This window comes from Hyperolius riggenbachi, chromosome 7 (genome assembly GCF_040937935.1).
Source record: "Hyperolius riggenbachi isolate aHypRig1 chromosome 7, aHypRig1.pri, whole genome shotgun sequence".
Taxonomy (NCBI): domain Eukaryota; kingdom Metazoa; phylum Chordata; class Amphibia; order Anura; family Hyperoliidae; genus Hyperolius; species Hyperolius riggenbachi.
The window spans coordinates 257,170,619-257,182,761 of NC_090652.1; the positions used below are offsets into that span (position 1 = coordinate 257,170,619).

Below are 12,143 nucleotides of genomic sequence, written 5' to 3' on the forward strand. Positions count from 1 at the left end.
AGCTAGGGGTATATGTGCCCAGTATATGTAGTCAGGGGGTATATGTGCCCAGTATATGTAGTCAGGGGGTATATGTGCCCAGTATATGTAGTCAGGGGGTATATGTCCCCAGTATATGTAGTCAGGGGGTATATGTGCCCAGTATATGTAGTCAGGGGGTATATGTCCCCAGTATATGTAGTCAGGGGGTATATGTGCCCAGTATATGTAGTCAGGGGGTATATGTGCCCAGTATATGTAGTCAGGGGTATATGTGCCAAGTATATGTAGTCAGGGGTATATGTGCCCAGTATATGTAGGCAGGGGTATATGTGCCCAGTATATGTAGTGAGGGGGTATATGTGCCCCGTATATGTAGCCAGGGGTATATGTGCCCAGTATATGTAGTCAGGGGGTATATGTCCCCAGTATATGTAGGCAGGGGGTATATGTCCCCAGTATATGTAGCCAGGGGTATATGTGCCCAGTATATGTAGCCAGGGGTATATGTCCCCAGTATATGTAGCCAGGGGTATATGTGCCCAGTATATGTAGTCAGGGATATATGTGCCCAGTATATGTAGCCAGGGGTATATGTGCCCAGTATATGTAGCCAGGGGTATATGTGCCCAGTATATGTAGCCAGGGGGTATATGTGCCCAGGATATGTAGTCAGGGATATATGTGCCCAGTATATGTAGCCAGGGGTATATGTCCCCAGTATATGTAGCCAGGGGTATATGTGCCCAGTATATGTAGCCAGGGGTATATGTGCCCTGTATATGTAGCTAGGGGTATATGTGCCCAGTATATGTAGTCAGGGGGTATATGTGCCCAGTATATGTAGTCAGGGGGTATATGTGCCCAGTATATGTAGTCAGGGGGTATATGTCCCCAGTATATGTAGTCAGGGGGTATATGTGCCCAGTATATGTAGTCAGGGGGTATATGTCCCCAGTATATGTAGTCAGGGGGTATATGTGCCCAGTATATGTAGTCAGGGGGTATATGTGCCCAGTATATGTAGTCAGGGGTATATGTGCCAAGTATATGTAGTCAGGGGTATATGTGCCCAGTATATGTAGGCAGGGGTATATGTGCCCAGTATATGTAGTGAGGGGGTATATGTGCCCCGTATATGTAGCCAGGGGTATATGTGCCCAGTATATGTAGTCAGGGGGTATATGTCCCCAGTATATGTAGGCAGGGGGTATATGTCCCCAGTATATGTAGGCAGGGGTATATGTTCCCAGTATATGTAGCCAGGGGTATATGTGCCAGTATATGTAGCCAGGGGTATATGTGCCCAGTATATGTAGCCAGGGGTATATGTGCCCAGTATACGTAGCCAGGGGTATATGTGCCCAGTATATGTAGCCAGGGGTATATGTGCCAGTATATGTAGCCAGGGGTATATGTGCCCAGTATATGTAGCCAGGGGTATTTGTGCCCAGTATATGTAGCCAGGGGTATATGTGCCCAGTATATGTAGCATGGGGTATATGTGCCCAGTATATATAGTCAGGGAGTATATGTCCCCAGTATATGTAGCCAGGGGTATATGTGCCCAGTATATGTAGCCAGGGGTATATGTGCCCAGTATATGTAGCCAGGGGTATATGTGCCCAGTATAAGTAGTCAGGGGGTATATGTCCCCAGTATATGTAGTCAGGGGTATATGTCCCCAGTATATGTAGCCAGGGGTATATGTGCCCAGTATAAGTAGTCAGGGGGTATATGTGCCCAGTATATGTAGCCAGGGGTATATGTGCCCAGTATATGTAGCCAGGGGTATATGTGCCCAGTATATGTAGTCAGGGGTATATGTGCCCAGTATATGTAGCCAGGAGTATATGTGCCCAGTATAAGTAGTCAGGGGGTATATGTCCCCAGTATATGTAGGCAGGGGTATATGTCCCAGAATAGGTAGCCAGGTGTCCCCCCCCCCCAGCAGGAGGGGAGCAGCGCAGTGGAGGGAGAGCTATGGGCACAGTGGGGAAGGGCAGACGTCCCACCCCCTTCCCTCACCTTAGTGCTCTCCCTCCCTCGCTGTCCCCTTCCGCAACTAATGTCCGAGTGGCTGGCAGCGGCGGGTGGAACTTACCTCCGTCTTGTCGCAGCGCGGAATGGATTTGCCGCTACTCTGGTCTGGTCCAGACCAGAGCAGCGGCTGCAGGACCCGAACTTCCGGCACTGGAGCGAGACGGAGGCAAGTCCCGCCCGCTGCGCCAGCCACCTGGACATTAGTTGCGGAGCCGACAGCGAGGGAGGAAGAGCACTAAGGTGAGGGAAGGCGGGGGAGATGGCCCCCCTTCTCCACCGCTGCCCACAGCTCTCCCTCTTCTCTGCGCTGCTCCCCTCCCAAAAAAAAACCCTGCAGCTCATCAGGGTGCCCTCGGGGACCTAGCGCCCGGGGGCACGTGTCCTACCCCGACCCCCCCCCCTAGTTACGCGTCTGTCTGCAGTATCACCAATAATACAGATGCTATACCTGATTATGTGATGATCTGCAGAATCACCAATAATACTAGTATAGCTAGACACAAGACACCCAATGTAGTATAGTGTCTTGTGCAACAGTAATCGGAGAGGTTATCTCCCGAGAATCGGGAGATACAGACACTACTGTAGCCAAGAATTCCCTGAGAGGCAGGGAATCGGACTGTACTGCAGCCAGTGGACACCTGAGGGGCAGGGACCACTGATTGGAGAGATATGATGAGGATTGGTCTGCAGTTAGAGATTCCATCATGAGCAAGGAATCAGACTGCACTGCAGCCAAGGATTCCCTGAGAGGCAGGGAATCAGACTGTACTGCAGCCATTGGACCTAGAGAGGTAGAGATCCACTGGCTATGCTGCCTGATGGCCTCCTGAAGAGCAGGTGTCACAGGAGTACAGTAAGGCTGATCACCCAAGGGCTAGGTGACAGCCAGAAAGGTGAGACAAGCCAGGTCGGCAATACACGCACAGACAAAGTACAGAAGCGGAAGACTGATTCGGTATCCAGGTACAGGCAATGTTGGCAACAGATAATCAGATGAGCAGAAGTACCGAATCAGAGGACAGGAGGGTAGTCAGGAAAGCCAAAGGTCATAACAGGTAACAAATAATGTGTCACAGTCCTAGACTTAGGTGTGAGGTCCTTGGTCTCAACACCTGGGATCTAGTCTAACAGATAAACAGTAGCAATGCAGTAATCTCCTAGTCTTAGGTGTGAGGTCCTTGGTCTCAACACCCGGGAACTAGTCTAACACATAAACAGTAGCAATGCAGTAATCTCCTAGTCTTAGGTGTGAGGTCCTGGGTCTCAACACCCGGGAACTAGTCTAACACATAAACAGTAGCAATGCAGTAATCTCCTAGTCTTAGGTGTGAGGTCCTGGGTCTCAACACCCGGGAACTAGTCTAACACATAAATAGTAGCAAGCAATAGTACTTTAAGCTATCAATGGAATCTGACTCAGTGTGAATTCCCAGCTCCGGCTGGTTCTAACACACTGTGAGATCTGACTCAGGTCTGAACGCTAACACGTAACTGTTCGCAACAGCAGACAACTTGCAAGTGACAGGCAAGTCCTATATATACTAAAAGTGCTCCACAGCGCCGCCCCAGTCACTCAGCCAATCCAGAGCATAGCTGGAGTCAGCTAATCGGCCTGATCAGCTGACTCCTCTTCTAGCAGCATAAAGGTCCTGGCGCGCGCGTAGCTCTCCATCTGTGTGAACTAGAAGGACCAGGCAAAGCAATACCACGCTGCTGCCTGGCAGCAGCCGCTGGCTGAGACGTGGAGATAGCCGCCATGCCGCTTGCCCATGCGGCGGTATCTCCGCTATTCATTACAGTAGGCCTGTGTTTCTGTGGGGGTTTTTTGGACAGGACATTCAGATACAAAAAAGCGATGCCACTGACTTTTATTAGATGTGCGGGCGAAAGCGAATTCGCAAAAACGAAAATGTATGAACCGGGCCTGAAGGGTTTGGCAGACCTATCACTAAACTGCCTTCAATAATTAAATCAGCAGGGACAGCCATGCTATCCCAGAGAGAAAGCACATATATAAGTAGATAAATACTTCTTCTACTTGTATGTCCATATGATAAACTGCCCACATTTTGATTTCAGTGAATCTTATACAGTAAATAAAGAGCAAACTTCTTTCATTTTCTATCTTTACTACCTCTGACTGAAGCCAATCCTGATGTCATTTTCTCCCTTATTCTTTTTTTTCCTCCTACAAACTGCACTGTCACATCCAGCTTGCTTTGTAAACACATGAGGACAGCATAGAAAGTATTTCCCTTCTCAGCCTCGTGTCACACTGAACTGCACTCAGCCAATCAGTGAGGAGCAGGAATGTGGGAGGGGAGATAACAAGCTTCCCTCTCCCCAGCAATGTACCAAATAGAGCCAGACTGACTGAGATAAGATTTATTACAGCAGAAACATTTTTGATTATATTGGAATGCTTACAATGCAGGGTCAAGTTGTAGACTGCATAAAAAACACAGAGCAGTGGCTAAATGGAATTTCATTTTATGGCTGGCAGTCCGGCTTTAAGAGGGCAGTTTTTTGTACTATTCAATGGTTCTGTGTGTGCTTAATTGCCAGGGTGTGCCTTAACAAAGCTCGAATCATTCCCCAAGAAAGGAATCTCATACCAATGGTTTGATCTTTCAGGTGTGACAGACGCAACGACTGTGGAGATAACAGCGATGAAAGAGGATGCACCTATCCCACCTGCCAGGCGCACCAGTTTACCTGTCAGAACGGCCGCTGTATAAACAGGGCCTACGTCTGCGATGGAGACAATGACTGCGGGGATGAGTCCGATGAACTGGAAAGTCGCTGTCGCACTCCGGAGCCGACCTGTGCCCCGCACTTCTTCCAGTGTGACAATGGCCACTGTATTGAAGCTGTCAAAGTCTGCAACCGGATAGATGAGTGCTCAGATAACAGCGATGAGAAGGGATGTGGTGCGTGGAAGGCTCTGTATATTAATCACCACCTTGTACAACAGAGCAACTGCTAAATTTCAGTTGGTCCCTCAGGCTTAGCTGAACCAGAGAGCTTTATTATTTATTGCTGAAAGTACAATAACCCTACTGAGGAGTAGGCCTGCTCACACAGCACTTCTGTGACCCGTATAATACAGGCTGGGGGTCTGTCAAATAACAGTGTATTGAAATGGAAGTAACATTTTTTTCAAAGCGCAATTTAAGCCAAGTAAAGAAAGCAGCTGAACATACAGCCATGTCCCAGTAGTTGCAGCGTGCAACAAATCATGCCAGATTTACATTCTGAAATTTAGTGGCAAATTATTTTGTCCTGTCAGGTGATCTCTGCAGAATGTTTGGGTAATGAGAGCTTTAAAGCCAGTAAAAAATATACCTGTCTCCCAGAATGCTCTGGGGGTGAGTATTTCTGCATATCTAATCAACATAGGCTAAGCATCACTGGGAGGGCAGAGCTATACAAAGATATAGGAAGTGCATAAAAGGCCTAATACTGCTAATCTCCTTCTAAAAATTCTAACTTCCTGACTGTAAGGCCTCGTTCACACTAGGGAAGTTGCTGTGCGCTTTTCAAAGTGCATTGCGCTGTGCGCTTTGCTAGGTACAGCTTTTTCCATTAAATCTAATGTACCACATTCACATCTATGCGCCTTGTTACTGTCCGTTTGAGAAACGTGGTGTTGCATGCGTTTCTGTGCGTTGTGCTGTGAAGCGCACAGCAATGCAAGTGAAAGGGTGCGCTTTTTTAGTGCATAGAAGCGCATAGTAATGCATTTTTTACCCCTAATAAAAACACATTTTCAAATGAAAACAAATCTTTGACTACTGCTACATCAAATAAGCAAAACATGCTGAACAGAAAAGTGTTGAAGCGCATTTAAACGCGTGTAAAACGTATGGGTCTGCTTGAAAAAAAGAGTGCTGCAACGCACTGAAACACATTATACAACGTGCATCAACACATACGTTTCTTAACACCCAATGTGAACGTGACCTTAGTTGGCATCTTTCTGTGTTTCTTGGATAAGTCCAGAAGCTCTCTTGCTAATCTTTTGATCACTTTGCTTTAATTTATTTTCTGCAGGCATTAATGAGTGCAATGATGCCTCAATCAGCGGCTGTGACCATAACTGTACAGATACACAGACCAGCTTCTTCTGCTCTTGCCGACCCGGATACAAGCTGATGTCCGATAAGCGGACCTGTGATGATATTGATGAGTGTATGGAATCTCCTTCAGTGTGTAGCCAGATGTGTGAGAACACTGCCGGCTCCTACATCTGCAAGTGTGCTCCGGGCTACATCCGGGAACCTGACGGAAGAAGCTGCCGCCAGAACAGCAACATCGCCCCCTACCTTATATTCAGCAACCGCTACTATATCCGAAACCTAACTGTGGACACACAGTTCTACTCGCTTATATTGCAAGGCCTGTCCAATGTGGTGGCTCTGGACTTTGACCGAGTTGAAGAGAGGCTCTACTGGATTGACTATGGACGAGGAGTTATGGAGAGAATGTTCCTCAATGGAACCAACAGAGAGACAATCATTAACAATGACATTCCGCGTGGTGTAGGGTTAGCAGTTGACTGGGTTGGCAGGTAAAGAACTGTTCATATATTTTACATGTACAACTTAAACGACAACTGAAGCGAGAGAGATATGGAGGCTGCCATTTTTATTACCTTTTAAGCAATGCCGGTTGCCTGGCTATCCTGCTGATCCTCTGCCTCTAATACTTTTAGCCATAGACCCTGAACAAGTATGCAGCAGGTCAGGTGTTTCTGACATTATTGTCAGATCTGACAGGATTAGCTGCATGCTTGTTTCTGGTGTTATTTAGATATTACTGCAGCTAAATAGATCAGCAGGGCTGCCAGGCAACTGGTATTGCTTAAAAGGAAATATATATGGCAGCCTCCCTATTCTTCTCACGTCAATCGTAATTTAAGAAGCAAATTACTAACAAAAAGTGTAAACACACTTGAGTATAATGTACTAAGTAGTGTTCACCCCTCGAAGATCTCACTATTACTCCTTCCTCAACCCCTACATATATAATGCACAATACTGTTTCCCCGTCATATCCTTGTAATGGCTTAGAATACTCTTACATAACTTACTCCATGATACCTCCTAACTTGGCTACCCAACATAAATTACTAATTCCTTGGATTGCCAGTAACTTGATTCAAGTGTGCTTTGCAAGAAGCAAGCAGCGTTTTGATATACAAGCACAGAACACAGGTCATCACAACTGAGCCGATGGTTCCTCTCCTGTTGACGCTACAGTACTGTATCTAATTGAACTTAACCTGAGTGTATGGATTGTACAATGTTTCAGAGCTTCATTGATCCAGGACAATAACTACCTTAGCACTGTATCTAACTGCTTCGATGAGGTTTCTACCAAGCCTAAAGAAGGTTGTATCCAGATAATATAAAGATTGCATCCATTTCTGTGGACATATTGTACGTTCCTTCTCCAACGACTGCGGTTCATAATATCTGTGAAGCTCTGGATGCTGCTCGGAGTTCCAGTAGCTGCCCAGGATGTTATATAAGCAGCCACATTTTACACATGACTCTACCCACCTTAACTTATTGTGACAACCCAGGGTCTAATACCTGGAGACCACTTCGATGGTATATCCTTGCATTCATGGCCTCATCTGGCTCGTAATGGAGCCTGTTACAAGACCAAGGAGGCTATAGACTAACTTTATACTTGTGCCTGTTTTTCTCTTAATGCTATGGGCGTGTAAGACTGCCAGTTATGTCCACTTTTTCTCTTCTTCTTGGGTATGGCCTTTGGTCCTTTCTCACTCAAACCCACAGCCTCTTTGCCGTACATTCACCATATGGTATGATCCTACAGGGTTACCACCAGGGAGCCCATGATACTGTCATTGTTAGGTAAGGATTCCCCAAATTAACAAATTATAATTGAAAAAAAATACTCACAACAGGAAGTGAGATCCACCTAATAATCTGTTGTCCTGCAATATAAACATATATTGGTCCCACCCCATCTCGGTCTTATCCAAAACACAAATACAAGCTTGGGATGAGTTGTTTATTGTTACTATTATTATACATCAGGTCTTTGTAACATGAATGCGTATGATTACCGTTTGTATTTTAGGAAGATATACTGGGTGGACGATTACAAGGACTGCCTCAGTGTGGCCGAGCTGGACGGAAGGTTCAGGAAGCGGCTGGTTGACCACTGTGTGGACGCTAACAACACCTTCTGCTTCCAGTACCCAAGAGCTGTCGCTTTGCATCCCAAGAACGGGTATGGCACCGCTCCAGAAATATAATTGTCTCTTATTTCTCGTGTTTCCAACAGCATGCTTCTTATTACACTTCACTGCAGCTCCCGATCTGAGACCTCCTGAAAGATAACCAGCTATCACCGCGAAACAATATCCTCCTTTTATTAATATCTACTTAACATTTCCCTCAGCTTAGCAAACAGGTGCCTTTCAGGAAGCACATCCATTACTGCTGCCATGATTGAATTTTCCCTTGGTAATCATTGCTTGTGATTTTTCTTCATTACTTTGGAACAAATGAGTTGGAGCTATGCCAAGCACTGGCACATTATTCACATTTAATATTGCCACTTTGATAGATGTACAATGTCTTCCTGTCTCCGCCACAGACGCCGGCCTACAAATGTCTCTGCTGCCAACAAAAGTATTTCATTTCCTATTTATCAGAGAAACTTCTCGTTGCCTTTTGTTAAGTTTATTATTTCTCTTCATTTGCCTCATTTGCATAATAAAAAATGTCCATTTTCTGAAGGAGAAAAGATTGAATAAAGCAGCCATAGGAAGGCAATGGATCTCATTTCTAAAATTGTCTTAACGCATAAGTGAACGTATGATGTGAATATGACGGATTAAACCCAAACTGCCGCCTGATGATCAATAATACAATTTCTTTTATTTCCTTTTAAACAATGCAATCCTCTGCTTCTAATACTTTTAGCTATAGACCCTTAAAGGGAACCAGAGGAAGCATAGCTAAAAAATGGAAAAAGATTTTATACATACCTGGGGCTTCCTCCAGCCCCATAAGCATGGATCGCTCCCACGCCGCCATCCTCTGCTGCCTCTATCGCCAGTACCGGGTCCCGTCACTTCCGCCGGACGCGACCAGTTGTACGCATGTGCAGGGGCTCCCTCCGGCTTTGTACGCATGCGCCTGCGCAGTACGGAGGGAGCGCACTGCGCTTGATATTACGGGACCCGGTACCGGCGGAGGACGGCGGCGTGGGAGCGATCCAGGCTTATGGAGCTGGAGGAAGCCCCAGGTATGTATAAATCTATTTCTTCTACGTCTCTGGTTCTCTTTAATAAGCATACAGGTCAGGTGTTTCTGACTGACGTCTGACTGGATTAGCTGCATGTTTGTTTCAGGTCTGTGATTCTGACACTACTGCAGCCAAAGAGATCAGCAGGACTGCCAGGCAACTTGTATTGTTTAAAAGGAAATAAATATGGTAGCCTCCGTATTCCTCTAACTTCAGGTGTCCTTTAACCACTTCAGGCCGAGAGCAATTTTCACCTACCAGCACTGCTCCCATTCATTCGTGAACAACTTTATTACTACTAATCACACCTACATTATCTCTTAAAGGACAAATTAGGCTTTTAGTGTGTGAAAATGTTGTTTAGTAATTACCTTATTTTCTATGCATTTTAACCACTTGCCGACCGCACGCTTATACCGTGCATCGGCAAAGTGGCAGCTGCAGGACCAGCGATGCAGTACTGCGTCGCCAGCTGCAGGCTGATTAACCAGGAAGCAGCCGCGGGGGGGGGGGGGGGGGGGGCTCCGTGAATAGCCGATGGCGGCTCGCAGGCTAAATGTAAACACAAGTGGAAATAATCCGCTTTGTTTACATTGTATGGCGCTGCTGCGCAGCAGCGCCGTAAGGCAGATCGGCGATCCCCGGCCAATCAGCGGCCGGGGATCGCCGCCATGTGACAGAGGACGTCCTGTCACTGGCTGCACAGGACGGATAGCGTCCTGTGCAGCCCCGATCACTGGGGGGACAGGTAGGAGAGGGAGGGGGAGGGAATGTCGCCGCGGAGGGGGGCTTTGAGATGCCCCCCCCCGCAACATGGCACCAGCAGGAGCGATCAGACCCCACCTGCACATCATCCCCATAGGGGGGAAAAAAGGGGGGCGATCTGATCGCTCTGCCTGCTACCTGATCTGTGCTGGGGGCTGCAGAGCCCACCCAGCACAGATCACAGAATACTGCGCTGGTCCTTAAGGGGGGGTAAAGGGTGGGTCCTCAAGTGGTTAAAGGGAAATGAAGGTTAAAAAAAATAGAAAAAACACACAATTTCTCCATTTTCATCCAATATAGCTTCACAATAAACAGCTGAACAATTGATTATGAATGATTCTTTGTATAAACAATCGTAAATGATCGTTTGGGACCACTAATGGACTAAAATATCCAAACCAATCAATCCGATCATGCTGATTGGATTGGTTAGGAGATTTTTGTGCATTAGTGGTCCCAAACGTTCATTTACGATCGTTCATACGAAGAATCATTCATAATCAATCGTTCAGCAAATTATATCATTAGTGGCTACCTTTACATATGGAAGAGGGGGCTAAAGATGTGGTATGGAGGAAGCTGCTGCTCATGGAAGGCACAAAAAAGTTGCCCTAGGGGTGGAAAACGCATAAATCTGGCCTTAATTAGATGATCACACTAGTACACTAAGGCCTCTTTCACAGTGGGATGTTAAAGTCGCACGTTATAAAAAATTATAACGCAGACTAACGCACAGCAATACAAAGTCTGTGCGACATTCACAGTGCACACGTTGCATCATTGTGTATAACGTGTAGCAATATTTATTAGGTGCTGCATGCTGTGCATTTAGCAATAAATCTGCTGCGTTATGTGTGTTGCACATGCTTAGTAATATATAATTTGTTTTTAAATGTAACGCATGCGCCTTTTTCGTTCCATCGGTATGCGACGAAAACGGTGCACCAAGAGATACATAACGCAGTGCAAAATAACATCCAATTTCATAACTTACATGCGCTGCGTTAGGGGCACATTGTGCGACTTTAACGTTGCATCAAACGCAACGTCCCACTGTCAAAGAGGCCTTACTCTCCACTATAGTAATTCCGTCTGCTATTATCAACCCTCTTCTGTAATGGCTCTGGCTGGCACACTTAGGGCTTGATTCACAAAGCGGTGCTAACCTACTTAGCACGTCTAAAGTCTTTAGACGCGCTAACCAGGGTGCTAAGTGGGTTACCACCGAATTTCTCAATCAGATCGCGCGCTAACTTTGCGCGCGCAAAGTTTTACGCGCGCAAAGTTTTACGCGCGCTAAGTCCCATAGGCTTTAATGGGCACTTCGCGCGGAGCGCCCTGCGCTCTGTGCAGTACGCGCGTAAAGTTTTATGCGCATAAAGTTTTGCGCGCGTAAAGTTTTATGCGTGAAAAGCTTGTTTAGACGCGCTAAGGGGGTTTTCACAGGCGTGCTAACAGTTAGCACCGCTTTGTGAATCAAGCCCTAAATCTGCTCTATCCTGACCTTTTCTGTGGCTGTTAACATTCAGCTACCCTAATCCTGACACATTATTCCTTTGATTGTCCTGATCCTTGCTGGTGCTTTTAACCCTGTACCAATCTGATCTCCTTCCTGACGTACCCTTTATTATTAATATTATTGACGTATAAAGCACAACATATTCCATGGTGCTGTACAAAGTAAGAAACAAATATGGGGTATATAATAATACAGACAATGGTATACACCAATATACAAAATACAGAATTGGTAATTCCAAGATACAAAAAAGGTGAGAGAGACCTGCCCTTGCAAGCTTTATCCCTGAATGGAACAATAAACAACTGTGTCTGTGCTTTCTTAAAGGACACCTGAAGTTAGAGGAATACGGAGGCTACCATATTTATTTCCTTTTAAACAATAGAAGTTGCCTGGCATGGACATGCAGAGTGCTTGTGGATTTTATTTTTTACTTGCAAGATCTTTTTGTAGTGGTAGAGAGATATAGCTGTCAGGCTAACCTTACTTATATAAAAAAAGTGGGTAAATCCATTTGTTAAAGCATAATACTGCCTTCTTTATC

The 12,143-nt window shown here is 45.9% G+C and overlaps 1 protein-coding gene across 3 annotated transcripts in view; it reads left to right on the top strand.

The window, feature by feature from the left end:
* LRP2 (LDL receptor related protein 2) overlaps positions 1-12,143 on the top strand; it is a 304,101-nt gene that overhangs the window by 205,863 nt on the left and 86,095 nt on the right. For all 3 annotated transcript variants that reach the window (XM_068245578.1, XM_068245579.1, XM_068245580.1), the window contains 3 exons: positions 4,660-4,955; positions 6,079-6,595; positions 8,140-8,292. In XM_068245578.1, coding sequence (XP_068101679.1) covers positions 4,660-4,955; positions 6,079-6,595; positions 8,140-8,292 — 966 coding nt within the window. The remainder of the gene's footprint in view (positions 1-4,659; positions 4,956-6,078; positions 6,596-8,139; positions 8,293-12,143) is intronic.